A 15,471-nucleotide genomic window follows, 5' to 3' on the forward strand; every position below is an offset into this window, starting at 1 on the left:
TGTGAAACTCACTTGTTGACCACGTGACTCAGAGCATATAAAGTGGCCCAGCTCTGCTGCTCCTTTGCTGTGCTGAAGATCTCCTGCAGCCTCTCGGCTGAGGGCTCTGGCATCAGGGCCACCAGGTAAGTCACAGCATCTATCAGGAGGGGGTTGGCCTTCTCACTTCTCAGCCACTGGAGGATGTGAGTGTAACACTGGGGCTGTCCACATTGAATCAAGGCTTGTAAGGTGATGGGGCTGAGAAGGAAAGAGCAGAGAAGGTTACACAGATAGCCTTCAGGCAGCTCCAATATCCTTGGCCCATGATGCTCCCTCTGACAGGAGTACCCTGATTTCTTTTCTATTCACTCTCCAAATCCAACCATCTTCCAAAATCCAACTCAGATCCCAGGAAGCCTTCCCTACAAGCACTGTCCACTGGAGAAGCACCACGGAGGAAAGTCTGAAGAAGGACCCCAGATTAATCACCAAAAGAGGACTGTTAATCACTGTCCGTCCTTCAGAACATAGACTGTGCCAGGAAAACATTGGCATGGCCTAATTTTGGTCCTTAGTCCCTCCTCTGACCTCCCCAGCACTTAAAGCCAATGCCTTGAAGTATAGAGAAATCACAGTATCACTTTGTTTGCCTAGTTCTGTCTCCACTAGCCCAGGCTTCCAGAGGACACAGACTTCTTTTTCTCTAAAATTTTCCAAGATACTCATAATAGAATGAGGAATTAGAAGATACATCAAAGTGTGGGAAATATTTCTCTTCCATTTTGACACACAAATACATATCTGCCTTGAATGGAGCGTGTGTGCATGTGTACGTGTGTGTGTGTGTGTGTGTGTGTGTGTGTGGCCCATGGCACTCTAAGCACGCTAGTTGATATTTCTCTATCCAGCAAACATTAACTGATTGACTAGTGGAATAACTGGATTGATATTTCAATGGCCTCTGAGATTTTCTGCTTGGCCATGGTTTGAAAGTTCAGCCACTTATCATAGGTCATACAAAAGATATAGCTGCAACCATTAAAGAAATACCTGGACACCTCGGTCAGCTTTGGCAAGAGGGATGTGAATGCCTCATTGTTAAGACTTCTCAGCTCAGTAACCAGTTTATTGAAGAGGTTAGCTCTCTGGGCATTTTTCTCAGAGACATGCAATGTTTGCAGCTCCTGGATAGTCTTCACAATGGCCTCAGCCTGCTTTGGAGGTAATGTGGATTTGGTGCTCTCAAAGGCAAGACCCACCTCCTCGGCACCTGGAAGGGTGAAAGTGTCAAAGGGATTCTTGCTTACCTCCACATTTCAACCACCTCTTGGTCTACTGAAAACTGGAAATTAGGGAGGTATCCGCAAAAAAGAAAAGAAAACTATCCTATACTCAATGCCTGTTACGTATCTGGCTCTGTGCTAGGTGTTTGACTTCAGGGTTTTTACTGACTCATCACAGTATCCTTATGGGTTTGCTATTATTCCTCAATTTAAAGACAGGGGAACTGAGACCCAGAGATGAGCAGCTCACCTTGCCTAAGACCTCTCTGAGTGTAAGAAGCAGAGCTGAAATTGAATCCAGGCTTGTCTGAATTTGATATCAGATGACCTCTTTGCTGGAAGGAACTGGAGGTAGTGCTGCCAGTGACATGGCTGTGGCTGAGGCAAGACCCATTGATGCTCACCTGTCATTTTTCCCAATGGGATCTAGAAGCAGCTTATGGCGGGGGAGACCCTTCTGTGTCTCCTCCATCACCCTGAACAGGACAGGGGTTAATGTGGGAAGTGTGGGGGAATAATGGGGGAAATGTGGTACAATGGAAAGAGTCCTGACTTAAATTAGACCCAAGGTCTGACCTTGCACTACTTCCAATATTCAGAGACCATCGATACATCACAAGTCTCTCTAAGTATCATTTCCCCCTCTGTAGAATGGGTATAAAAGCACACATGGCTACCACCTGACATCATAGGTTGCTGAGAACAGTGAAGGAATGCATATGGCAGATTTTTTTTTTTATAAATGTCTTTTTTTTTTTTTAAGATTTTATTTATTTATTTATTTGACACAGAGAGAGAGACAGCTAGAGAGGGAATACAAGCAGGGGGAGCGAGAGAGGGAGAAGCAGGCTCCTGGCTGAGCAGGGAGCCCGATGTGGGGCTCGATCCCAGGACCCTGGGATCATGACCTGAGCCAAAGGCAGACGCTTAATGACTGAGCCACCCAGGCGCCCCATGGCAGATTTAAATATAAGACAAATGCAGGGTTAGGGTTGGACTAGAGATCGCTAAGGTTTTATCCTGCTCTAAAGACTGATTCCTGACCCCAAAGGCCCTCTCCCACTTGCCCCACCTCGTCCAGGTCCCAGGCCTATTATAGGGTGTATAAGGTTGTCAGATCTACCAAAGGTAGACTTAGGAGGCCAATTTCCCATTTACAAAAACCCAGGTAGCTTGGGGATACTTCTCCTTTTCCTTTATCCCACTGGCACTTGACATTTTGAAAGGGACGTGCTTTCTCACTGGAGCAGCCCATAGCCAGAATGTCAAAGCCCACTTGACTCATCAATCAGCAGACATTTCTTAGCCATGGTACATGGTGTGTCTTGGGCAGATTTCCCAGCCCTGGCAACTATGTGCATATAAAATCTTACCTTCATCAAAGAAGCGGCTGTTGATCTTAGGTGTGTCTTCAAGTTTCAAAGTCTGTGTAACTTGTGTCATCATCCCATACTTATTCCTGGTAACAAAGGAAGCACATCATGTCATGGATGGCCAGTTCCCTAGAGCGTACTATTCTTTTCATGTTGAATGTTTTCCTCTCTACTTCTACCCAAATCCTGCCTACCTTTCAAACCATTAAATCCAGCCTCCTTGACCTCCTTCCCTGCCAGTGAATAGCCTCCACCTCCTCCTGGTCATGCTAGCTGTCCTTGCATCAGAGGGACATCTGTACTTTATACCTTTCACCAATCTGGAGTGTCCAGAGGGTAGGGACTAACACTGTGCCTTGAAATTCCTGTGTTATCTCCCTCAGCACAATGCCAAGAATAGAGCAATTAATCAGTAAACACTAGTTGATGGATCAGGTTTCAAAATGGATTGGGTATACAAGTCTCTGGTCCCAATCCCAAATCTTCCATAAAGCCTTTTTAACCAGGGCAGCCTGCAATGATCCCTGGGTTTCCTGATCCATAACCCTTAAAGTCTGGGTCTCAGATATCTTTGGTTGGTCTCAAATTGTTTTGTATACCTAAGATTTTCCTGCTAAATTGTCTGTTAGCTTGAAATGGAGACAGGGATGGGCTCTGCTTTGTACCTCCTCATAGCCTCCTCCAGGCACAGCCTTGCCTAGAACAGGGCATTGAGAAGCATTCATCTCACATCAACTCCATAAACGATGAATCAGGGTGCAGAAGGTGACCTACTTGGAGGAGAAAGGCAGGAACAGGTGTTGCTCCTTGCAGATGGCTTCTGACACATGCTTCTTCTTTGGGTCCAGAGTGTACAGGCAGGACTGATTACTGCTAATCAGAGCTGACAAGGGGCGGAGCTGTAAATGAGATTGGAAAAAAACATTTTGATCAGTTCCTGGGGCTTGAACCTGATTCTTCTGCCATGGGCATTTACCTTCAAGGAAGATGGGAGATGGGAGTTCTGCACCACTAGATAAACTCAGTTAAAGAAGGTAGCTTGGTACTTGACATTTAAACAAAGGGATACAATAACTCAGCATACCCAAAGCTGAGTCAAGCTGTAGACTCTTCTTGTTCCACCCCACTGGACCTCTCATCTTGCACAAAGTGTATATAACCTGGCATTGTACATATACCCACCCACCACACATTAACACTTCACACTGCTTCTTAAGTTTTCTTTGCCTAGAAGCCTGTCCTTATGTCTCTCTTCCACTCTCACGTTCTTTGTATCTTTCAGGTTCATGGTCCACATCCTCCATAAATCTTTGAGGCTAGATTGATGGATGCTCACCCACCATTCCGTCTAATCAGATCTACCACCAGCTTTGTCAAATGAACTACATGAGTAGTGCTTTCTCCTTCCTGGTCAGGCCTAGGATTGCTTGTCTGCACTGCTCAGTTTATAACTTTATCAAGTATGCCATTTATTGTCCTTTACTGACATGTGTAGGAACCTTGTTCCTGGATTAGACTGTAGGTACAAAAGAAGGTCCATGGTTCATCTGCCACTGCCTCTGACCCTCAGTGCTGCCCAGAGTAGGGCTAAGCTCACAGCAAGTGCTCAGAAAAGAGACATAAGCCAGTGCCTTGGCCTCTTCTGATTATGACCCTGTGGCCGTCAGACATCATATTTTCAGCCTCAAGGACAATGACCAGGAACATTGCCAAGCATGGCAGTGATTGCTCAAGTCCTTCCTGTTTATTGAGATAAGCTGTGATTCATGTACCAGAAGATTACAAGGCATTGGGCAAGCTCTGGTAATATGGTGCCACATGATCCCTGTTGAGGTGCAGGAGAGAAGGCTAATACTAAGGGGCTGGCCTAGGCAGGAAGCAGAGAGGCCAGGCATCAATCAGGGTCGTATATAGGATGAAAGGACAGGACATTGGAATCGCTCTTGGTAATGTCACTTCATGGGAGTGAGGGAGAGGAGAGCAGATCACAGGTCTTGGGCCTTCCTCAGAGGTTGGATGCCTGGAGCTGGGGACATCCAGCCCTCTTACAGGAAACAGCAATAGATGGCTTTGCTGCCCTCCATTAAGCCCTAGAACCTTTTCAGGGATAGACAGTCATTATTCTCCAGGGATGGTGGAAGGTTTGCTGCCAGCGACAGAAGGACAGCAAGAAGGACAGAGCTCTGGACTGGGGAATCAGGAACCTGATTCTAGTATTGGCTCAATTAATAACAGGCCATGTGGCCTTGGGCAGTCCTTTCCTGGTCTGGTCCTCAGTTTCCTGCTATAGTCTAGATGAAGATGAGGCTGTGTTGATTCTTCCCCAAAATCCCTACCAGCTCTAACATCCCAGAATTTTAATAACCAAGAGGACAGTGCTCAGTGCAAGGAGCAATGTGGATGTGAAACTTACCATGCCTTTGATCAAAGCAAGTGGGCTAACTCCTGTGCTAATGGGCTTGAACTGATCACACTTCTCCAGGTTCCTTTCAATGGCTATTCCTGTTGCCACATTTGCCTTCTTTGTTTTAACAGTTAAGTCACTGGAACAGTTTCCATACACAGTATCCTATGGGAGTAGGAGATAGAACAGGTATGTTCAACGTGGGAAAACAGCCTTGGGTGCTTTAGAGGGGCTGGGAAAGGAGCCTGGGAGAAAAGGCAGGAGCAGCTTGGATTGGGAAGGGACTTTCTTCTTCCTAGGCAGAGGGTGGGCATTGCTGGCTGGCCAGAGGTGAAGTGAGAAGGCCAGTGAAGGGTGGTTCTGGACCCTCCTAGGACCCAGCCGACTCTGACTTTGTATTCTGTGCTCTCAGAGGATTTTCTCTATTGCTCATTTACAGCACGTATTCCAGTATGCCCTGTGTTCAGTGTGTCTTGGTTCTCTCCCCCAGATCCCGAGAACTCCCTGAGGAAAGTTCTCTGCAGGACGTCCTCTGTCTTCTCCAAGTGTAGTATAGTATAGAACTTAGAACACAGTAAGGGCTCAAAAATGTTCACAGGACTCAAATAAATTGAATTCTCTCTCAGGTCGAAACTTGAAATTCTTGAGAGAAGCTGGCAACAGATTCAATTATTTTCTGTGTTTAAAATACACACCAGCTTTACTGTGTTACACCTCGTGGGGACACAAAAAAGCAAACAAAAGAGTAGGGTGGTCAGGACTCCTCAAATACTGCTTTAAAATTAGGCTAACCTGCTCCACCTGCTCAGAAGGATCCATCTGTGGGCCCAGGGGACAGGGAGAGCCTTGGGTACCGGCCCTTCCTACCAGTACAGGGCCTCTTGTGTGTAGCTAGCCATGTAGCTAAATCAATAATCCATTTTATATACACAGTGGGACCCGGCTCAAACATGTGAAGATGAGTTCAAAGGGCCACTGTTATCAACCTTCTGAGTTCTCACCAGAAACAACTCTTGTTTATCCGCTTCTGTCTCCAGGGGAACCAGGAGGGCAGAAATGATGCCCCTCTTGATGTTCAGGATATGTTTAGGCTCTTCTTTCTCTGGGTAAAGTAAAACTTGCTTCTCTTCAGGGATAGCCAGCCTGAGCTCGTACCTATTCCAGAGAGAGTGAGGTCACAGAAATGTTCTTTCTCCGCTGAGAGCCTGTTGGACGTAAGCTAGGTAGCTTTGCAGCCTCCCTCCTACTCACTGTTTTGTTTTTTTTTTATCTCTTTATAAATGTACATTTTCCAAAGAAGTATACAAATATGTGTATGTTTTTGGCATTCTTGTACTTCTTTACTTGTTTTGCTTGCCTCAGGCATCCCCACTCTGTTTTCTACCCACACCAGTCTCTGCTGTCATGTTCCTCACAGAACAACCCACTGGGTTTTCCATTTCTATCTCCACACTCGGGCAATCCCATTTAGAGGTGTGGGGGTGGAGACATTTGCACATAAAGATTTTTTCATTGCTTGTTTTATACAGATGACATTGTATTTTCCACATTTTTTTCTATCTTGCTTTTCTCAATTATACTCCACAGAAGTCCTTTGACTCATGTGGTATAACTCTAACAGATTTTTTTTTTTTAAAGCTATAGAACTTTCTCATTTTATGGTTATACGTAATTGATTCAGACATTTCCCTATTTGATGGGATTCACTTTCTTTCCGGATTTTTCCCCCCACATGAACAACACTGAAACAAACACCCTTATGCATATTATCTTCACACATTACTGCTTTTCTCTTCATGGGCTAGAGTCCCAGCATTTTGAAATTGCTGTGTCAAAGGCAGTAAGTTTTTGATTATAATAGATATTGACTATTGGCTCTCATTTCCACCAGCAATGCTATAGGTACCCTTCGCCTCAGAGGTCACCAGCAACAGGCGCTTGGCCGTTTTACATTTTTGTAATCTTATGGGCATAATGTGATAAGTATATTGTTGTTACATTAATTACAATTCCTGATTACTAGTGAATTTGAACTTCTTTTCATACATTTGTTGGGTAGTCGCTCTTTAATATGGTATGAGACCTTGGGGCGCCTGGGCGGCTCAGTTGATTAAGCGACTGCCTTCAGCTCAGGTCATGATCCTGGAGTCCCGGGATCGAGTCCCGCATCGGGCTCCCTGCTCAGCGGGGAGTCTGCTTCTCCCTCTGACCCTCCTCCCTCTCATGCTCTCTGTCTCTCATTCTCTCTCAAATAAAAAAAAAAAAATATGGTATGAGACCATGTCTGGAGCCCATATCAACTATGGTCTTAGGGACTTCCCTTTGGAAATTCAGGGCTGTACCTGCTCTAGTTAAGTCAGAAGGAGGAGAAGGAGACCAGGCACATCTCCTACAGATCTACATCCTCGCAGAAAGTTCCAGACACTGCATTGTAGGCTTGGAAAGCCTGTGGTAGTCAAGAGCAGGAGTCCCTTTTGTTTGGAGAAAGGTAAAGCCCAAAAAGTAACTACCAGTCCCTCCTGTCACTGCATCCCTGTCCCTCATACACATTTAGGTCTTGGATAAAATTTCGGCGAGAGACAGAAGCATCAAGGCTAACTCTGCAGAGAAAGGACTGGCTTTCACGTCTAATGTTTAACAAATCGAAAGACGGGCGGGGAGTTTCTGATGCTCCCAGATCAACAAACCGATCGCTGTCTGTATTTGCACACACTTAGGACACTACCAACTGTGATTTGGACTTGAGGCAGGGGCGATGTTCAAAATATTTACAAGTGCAATACAGACATGGAGCAGTCAGAAGACAGGCCAGCTGCAAACACCAGGATGGCCTGGTCACTATGCGGGCAGAACGCTGACCCTGGGGAGCGGGGGGGGACTTGGCATTCCCTGCACTCCCTGAGGCTGGGCCTTGCCGCCCCTGTGGAACGGACCCTGTACCATACCAAGTCCTGCTGGACCCTCCCTGAAGACCATGGGCTACCGGTCTTGTTTACTTCTTTAAACAAGAATTCACTTGTTTAAATAAACCATCTCACCTTTATTGTCTCATGGAGTTTTAAAGCATGGAAGTTTTTAGAAACACATTTAAATGATAATTAGGGGCACTTTACTAGGGAAGGGTAAATAATGCTTCCCTCTTTTTGATTTTTGTGACAACTTAGCAATTCCCTGATCCATGGTGAATACAGAATAAAATACTTATCCTCACACACATGCCTCATATAAACGCATGCATTCTTCCCTCCCTGGATACACACACACAGACACACACACGCACACGCACACACACGTATGTACAACACATCCAGTGAATCCCAGAGCTCAGAAGTTCAGACAGGCCCACGCCTTACTTGGACATGGCAGCAGCAAACTCCTCAGAGTTCTTGGTCTTATGCAGTGAGGGCCTGCCCTTAGGGTTGAAGCCATACCCCTCCTTCAGGGTGCACTGGCTTGTCCTGAGGATGAAGCTGCAGAGTTGGGGGACCTCCAGCTCAACCTGAGAAGAGAGTAGCAAGCAGCACGTGAAGACTCTCCATCAAGAACATGAGACCGGTCACAGCCCAGGGCTTACCCTCTAATCAGGACACCAAGGGAAATACTGTTGGGGACCCACTGTCTAGAGGGAATGCAGTCTAAGAGCTAGAAGAAGGACAACAGGGGGCAGGAAGAAGGCCATCGTTGGTTTCAACAGCAAATGTTTCCTTAATGTCACCCAAAAAACCAAGCAACCCAACTGTTTGTATCTCTTGGGGCCCATTCAGAGCTTTATGTATTGTTGGACTTTGCAGAGGTCCCTAACAGTCATCTAGCACTGTTCAAGAACTTTCTGCAGTGATTGAAATGTTCTACATTTACCGTGTCTGACAGAGATCTGCTGGCCATGGGCACTTGAAATGTGGCTGGTATGACTAAGAAGTTTAAGTTTTACTCAATTTAAACAGCCACGTGTGGCCAATGGCTACCTTATTTGACAACACAGACTACGGGGCCCTAGAAAGAAGAGGTCAGTTTTCCAGCTTGACTACTCTTTCCCACATGGCCCCTAATAGTGGCCCTTAGATCCGTTCCATATGAACACTGACATGAATACAATCATCTCAGCAATAAAGTTTTGAAAGCAAACTACATATTTAAATTTTTCTTTTCTTTTTTTTTTTTTCTGTTTGTCTTAAGCAAAGATTCTGTTTGGCTCAGAGTATAAAAACTGCACTCCAGAAAGCTTTCCTGAGATGCCCACCTGCCTTGGCTTACCCACTGGGCTTCTTTCATGTTAAATCTACCATCCTGCAATGCTGATATTCTAGATCATGTATTCCAGTTACACCTTAGAAACTAATGGAATAATAAATCTGGTTGGCAAAATTTTTTTTTGTGGCAGAAAACTCAGCAGAGTGGCTGACTTTCAAACCCAGGGACAGTCCCTCACTTTGTGATTACGGCACTCCTGGCATGAGCTGGGTCTGCAAGGACGGGAGCCCTGGGTCCCTCCAGTAGCTCTTCCTGTCCCCTCATACCTTGCAGTTGATCCTGGTGGCACTTCTTGAATCAGGGGTCTCAGGGACTCCAGTGGAACTCTCAGCCTCATAGTTGTATACGTACTTCCTGAGGTGCTTGAATCGAGTTGCACCTTCTAAAATAGGGAGAAATAGGTGAGCTACATAGGACATAACTCCCCCAAGGGTAGTCTATTCTGGGAAGAGAGAGGTAGTGGCAAAGATCACAAAAAAAATGGTAATTAAACTCAAATTATTTTTAATTGACTTTGCATTATACTTAATTTCCCTTTACATATTTAACTTCCCCACTATGTTTTGTTGAGGACAATGTTTACATTTGCCAGTATTTTTTGAATGTATTATCTGAGGTGCAAGGAGGGGAGTGTTAAACAATGGGGCTCAGAAGGTCTATAGGAAAGACTGGCAAATTAAGAGCTGGCAACATAAAGCAAATACCTCTGATGCCTTTTCAGCTTGAAAATAACACAATCCTGTGGCTCTTTTTTTGGTTCTCTCAAATCCCTGAGGCAAAGTTCATTAAGTATTATGGCTATCTGACTGTCTTAAGAAAAACCCAAGAAGGAATTCTGGAGTTTTCCATCGTGCTTGAGAGGCATTTGCCGAACAATGTGAGAAAAAGAGCACAGGTGCAGTGATGCCAGATGGCCACAAGATGGCAGTGCTGCCCCATCAGAGCCCAGCCTCCCGCTCTGAGGCGTACCCGGGGTACCACCGCGAGGTCAGCTCCTTTGACCCCTGGAGGTCAGGTAAATATGAAGGAGTCGGGGGTGGGGGCGTCTGGATTTCTCTACAAAGGTTAAAGTCAGCATTTCCTCACCCTCATGTGCTTCGAATCAATGATTAGCCACTGATAAACAGTGATGGGATATCTCTTTAATGTGTCCATGGGCCGACAGAGCGACAGTGTCAGTCCCCCCCTCCCCCCCCCGGCCAATCTCTTGAGACAGAATAGAAACGCAGGTAGAAGGAACTGAGAGCCCTTGGAGGTGGGCAGAGTCTCAAGGAACTGGCTTCTTGGGGCTCAGAGCAGAGCACATCCATCATAGCGTCCCAGCATCTTAGTGAGCTGAGGTGCAGAAGGAGGGGCTAGGGGTTGGGGGCGCCCTTCCACGCCCAGTGGGGAAACGCCTTACTTGGGCAGCTGGGGCTGACATTCTCCAGCACCTCGTCTTCTGTAAGAAAAGGAGACAGACAGCGTTGCTTTCTCCCGTCTTCCCATGCGGCCCAGGGTCTCCCGGGGAGGGGCACCGCTTGCGCCTTCAGAGGAGAAGCAGGCTCTGGAGAAACCCCTCCCCAGCCTGTGCTGCCCCGCCCCCCACCGTGTTGTGCGTGGACCAGCCACCGCTGGCCCGGGTCCCCGCCCCCCCGGACCCCGCGGCCCGCAGGCCGGCCCGCCCCACTCACGCGCCCAGGCGCCGGCGACTCCCAGCAGCAGCAGCAGCAGCAGCAGCGCGGGCCTCGGAGGGCCCATGCCGACGGGGCGGGCGGCTCCCTTGCTGCGCCTCGTGTGGCCTGGCCGAAGGGCTGGCTGGCTGGCTCCTCAGGGACCGGCACCCGCAGGCGGCCGCCCCGCACCGACGAGGAGGGAATGCGCGGCCCGCGTCCGCGCCCTATTTATACCAGGCCGCCCGCCCAGGCCGCAGCGTCTGGGCTTAGAGAGCGCGCCCGGCGGATTGCAAAAGGTCCAAAGGGCAGCGGGGCCTGTTTGCTTTTGCACGCCTGGCTCCTGTAGCCTCTGAGCTCGAGGCGGGGCTGGCGAGGGGGCTGAGCCCAGACCCAGCCAGGGCCTCGGCGGGCCTCTCCTCAGGCCTGTATAGAATGGGGCCCTGGAGTGAGGGGGGCGGCTTGGTACCTGCCCCGACCCAGAGGTGCCTTCAGGAGATGACCAGGCGCCTGGAGAAAACCCACCCCTGCTCCCCGCTCTGACTTTGTAGCCATTTCCAGAACCAGTCCGTAACAGGGTTTTGGTTGAGACATTTTCTGTTCCGTTCCGTTTTGGTGGACTTTGGGGTGGCAGGGTCCCCTAATCTTTTTTTTTTTTTTTTTTTTTTTTTTTTTTAAAGACTTTATTTATTTATTCATGAGAGACAGAGAGAGAGAGAAGCAGAGGGAGAAGCAGGCTCCCAAGGAGCAGGGAGCCCGATGCGGGGCTCGATCCCAGGACCCCGGGATCATGACCTGAGCCGAAGGCAGATGCTTAACCATCTGAGCCACCCAGGCGCCCCTAAGGGTCCCCTAATCTTGATCAGTACCTGTGGCTATGGGTCACCTGTCTGGGATTCAGCCCACCAGGAGGGAGCAGAGGGAAAGAGGAAGGAGGCCTGGTGAGTGACTGGGCGTCCTGAGGGACCTAGTCCCAGTCCCAGCAGGAGTCCAAGTGTCCAAATCTTCAAGAAACCCCAGTGAGGTGCCCCTCCCCATCTTCTTGGGAAATTGGGGAGAGGAGGCTTTTCCCTGCATGCACCAGCTCCTGGGTTTCCTCCAGGGATGGGGAGGCCAGTGAGGAGAAGCCCAGCGGTGGATGGACACAGCCCAGAGCCTCCTCCACAAATCCTTCCCTTCTCCCCACAGGAGACATCTGACAAGGCACACTCCTCTCCCAGCTCTAGGGAATCCCGCACAGCATCGATATTTCAGCTGCCCCAGCCGCGGACCTCGAGTGTGATAGATGGGATGGACCGACATCCGAGACCGTCCTGTCCCCAAGGCACCTCCAGTCTGCTGGGTGACACAGATGCGTAGACAGGAAGCTGCTGGTGGGCCCTGAAGGTAGGCTGTCAGGAGCGTTAAAGTGGGTGCGGTGTAAGGGCGGAGGAGTGCAGGGCAGGGGTGGGGGCAAGGAGCCTGAGCAATGACAAGGGGACAGGGGACTACCAGATCCACAGTTGCCTGTTGCACGGGCCGGTGCTTACTTGTCACAAGTCGGTGCTTCTGTGTGCAGATGGAATAAACTACCTGTGAAGTGTTTCAGTCTTCTGGTGGTGAGAAGGATGGTTCCAGAAGGGTTCCTCCCGTGCTCTCAGTGGAGACGCACACTACCACGTTTGCTTTGTTCCTGGCACTCATTTCCACATTTCTCCTCATTCGTGTGCGGTCGTCTTTGGCCAGGAACTCCTTGGGCAGCTGAACTCCCTGCCGTGATCAGCTGCTTGGCATCCACACTGTATTAGTGTTGTTACCGGGCTGGCCGTACCTGAGCCACTGAACTGTGGAAGGTCTGGGAAAAGTATCCTCCTGCAAACCCCATTTCTCTGAGCATTTTATTAAAACAATTTTATGACTAACTTTCCGTAGGAGGAGCTGTGTTCGTATGTCGGGAAACCCATATTCACTTTATAAAGAGAATGGTGAAAAATTTAGGTAGGAAGAACCAAACAGAGATGATGAATGAAGTGTCTCTGTACCATTGTCCGTGCCAACAGAGAACGTAATTTTTGTGATTGGGGAATCAAAAATGAATCTGATAACTCGGATGTAGGGAAAACTTGTGGGATGTTTGGATGCTTCTGAGCTGTCACCATCTCTAAAGGAGAAAGCCCAAGACTTGGAAACATACGGGTCAGCTTCTCTGTTTCCCTCATTTCCTCTGGAGAGTCACCTGTCCTGGGCTCCATCCTCTGACGGGGCCCGGACAACAAGCACCACAGAGCAAATGTTGAATCATTGAGTTGACCTGAGTGCGCTCACAGCAGTACTGTGAGGATTAATACATAGACTTTTCTGAAATTACAAATCCACTTAGACCTGTTGTCAAAAGCTATTTGAAAACATAGCATTATTTGTGACCACAGGTATCACCCCTCATCCCTTTCCTTTGAGTAAAACATTCCTCAGTTCCCGCCCCTCAACAAGTTCTAAGTTTCAAAGGATATTAACTAGTTTCCATAGAGACATCAATAGAATTAAGATTCAGGAAATCTTATGATATAAGCTACTCATTGAACAGAAAACATACTGGTCCAGAGAGGTCAGCTGATGTAAAGGAAACCAGTGTTTAGACTCAGGAAGACCAGAGATTGAGTTCTGGCTTTCTTGGGAAGTTTGTAACCTTGAGCGAGTGACTCTACCCTGCTAAGCCTCTGTGTAGTCATCCCTAAAACAGGATTAAAAATATCTACCTTCCTCCTAGCTATTTTTGTGAGAATTAAATGAAACAATTATGTAAATAATTGCACTGATAGCATGATACCTGGCCAAAAAAGAAAAAAAGAAAGAAAGAAAGAGAAATAACTTACTTATTGTGTGTGTATCAGAGCGGAAGTATCTTTGTAACATACCCATTGAACTAGTTAACCCTGCTGTATACAGAAGCAAAGATTAATGGAACAAAAATAGGAAATCAGGGCTGAGGAAAAGCAGAAGCAGAACAGGGCATCCAGGAGGGCTATGCATAGCTGTCCGTTTGTCTCTCTCTTTTTTTTTATTATGTTCAGTTAGCCAACATGTAGTACATCATTAGTTTTGGATGTAGTGTTCAATGATTCATTAGTTGCGTATAACACCCAGTTCTAATCGCATCACGTGCCCTCCTTAATACCCATCCCCCAGTTACCCCCTCCCCCCCCCCCCCCCCCTCTTTTACCCCCCGTTTGGTTCCCGGAGTCCAGAGTATCCATTTGTCCCTTGATGATTCCTTGCATTTCTGAGTGTTTGAAATCACTGCCCTTTCTGAGGCAAATGGGGGCCTTCCTACAGCAGGTGGACTCGTGACTCTAGCAGAGATGCATTCTGGTGTCATGAAGAGTAATCCCAGCCAGTGGCTGCGATTCACCAGCTCCTGGATGCAAAGTCCCATTGGGTGAACCACGAGTCTGTTGTAAACACAGAGTTCTGGGTCCCCATTAGAAAGCCACCTGACCAGTAGAATTTCAAGGAATTAGATAATGTTGAATATTCCAGTTGCAGTCTCTAGAAGCGAAACTCTGCATTGTGTTTATCTGCAGGTGACCAGAAGGGTCCTGGCCAAGTTCAGGGAACTATGGAAGTTATTAAAGGCCCCTCAGAAGCCTGATATTTTGAATTCAGTGCAGTTCACATACTGATATAGATGTCCCATACATAATTTGCTGCATACTAATGGATGAATCTGTGCCATTCATTTATACCCCATTGCTTCCAGGATATTTATGTACAGTGACCATGATGCCAAATAAATCTTCTCAGTGACATAAAACAAGGAAATACAATCTGATACAAATTATTCCCAGCTATGCTGTTCAAAAAACTCATCAGGCAAATAGGGACCAGTACTGACAATGACTAATTAGCCTATCTCTTTTCTGCCTATGACTGCACTGTAATTGCAAATGATGCCCAGAAGCTGGAAAGGAAACCTCAAGAATTGTAGATGGAACCATGCACGCCCAGTGTGGTCGGTACATGTTTGCCTGCACACACACGCACACACACACATACACACACGCACACACACATACACAAATGAGAAATGTCAGGAAATGTCAAAAAATGGGGCATGCATTTAGGTGGATGGTATAGGTGGAAGGTAGTGGGTAGGGCCATTGTCAACCAAATGAAGGCATTATTGTTGGATGATTAAACTCCTGTGAGGAAGCAAAAGAGAAATTTTCTTACTCCCTGATTCTGCTATCCAAGAGATAAGGTCAGAATGTGGAACAGCAGTTCTTACAAGGGGAGGGACCTCAGAAGTCAGCGCTGTTCTACGTGCAGTGAGGTTCTATGTGTGTTAAGTACCACTTCTTGGATTATGCACATCTCATCCATTTACCTTCCAGGGCAAGCTGCGGCCCCACCTACTTTAAGGAACCTTTCTCTGGGTCCAGCCCAGCTGGACCTCAAGGCTTCTGACCCTGGTCTCTTCTCAGTTTCGTTTTAGAACAACCGGCCATGAAGAACCTTCATACAAATCTTCTACTATTGCCCTGAATTTA

General features: G+C 47.4%; 1 protein-coding gene across 1 annotated transcript in view; it reads right to left on the reverse strand.

Annotated features, from left to right (window-relative positions):
• The window catches only part of APOB (apolipoprotein B), a 37,749-nt gene extending 26,716 nt beyond the window's left edge, over positions 1–11,033 (reverse strand). Inside the window, exons 1-10 of the mRNA XM_021697339.2 lie at positions 10,967–11,033; positions 10,696–10,734; positions 9,560–9,675; positions 8,396–8,541; positions 6,044–6,197; positions 5,052–5,207; positions 3,413–3,537; positions 2,639–2,724; positions 1,033–1,252; positions 13–240 (exon numbers count right to left, since the gene is read on the reverse strand). Of these exons, the coding sequence (XP_021553014.1) occupies positions 13–240; positions 1,033–1,252; positions 2,639–2,724; positions 3,413–3,537; positions 5,052–5,207; positions 6,044–6,197; positions 8,396–8,541; positions 9,560–9,675; positions 10,696–10,734; positions 10,967–11,033 (1,337 nt within the window). The remainder of the gene's footprint in view (positions 1–12; positions 241–1,032; positions 1,253–2,638; positions 2,725–3,412; positions 3,538–5,051; positions 5,208–6,043; positions 6,198–8,395; positions 8,542–9,559; positions 9,676–10,695; positions 10,735–10,966) is intronic.
• Between the last annotated feature and the right edge of the window lie 4,438 nt (positions 11,034–15,471).

This window comes from Neomonachus schauinslandi, chromosome 10 (assembly GCF_002201575.2).
Source record: "Neomonachus schauinslandi chromosome 10, ASM220157v2, whole genome shotgun sequence".
NCBI lineage: Eukaryota > Metazoa > Chordata > Mammalia > Carnivora > Phocidae > Neomonachus > Neomonachus schauinslandi.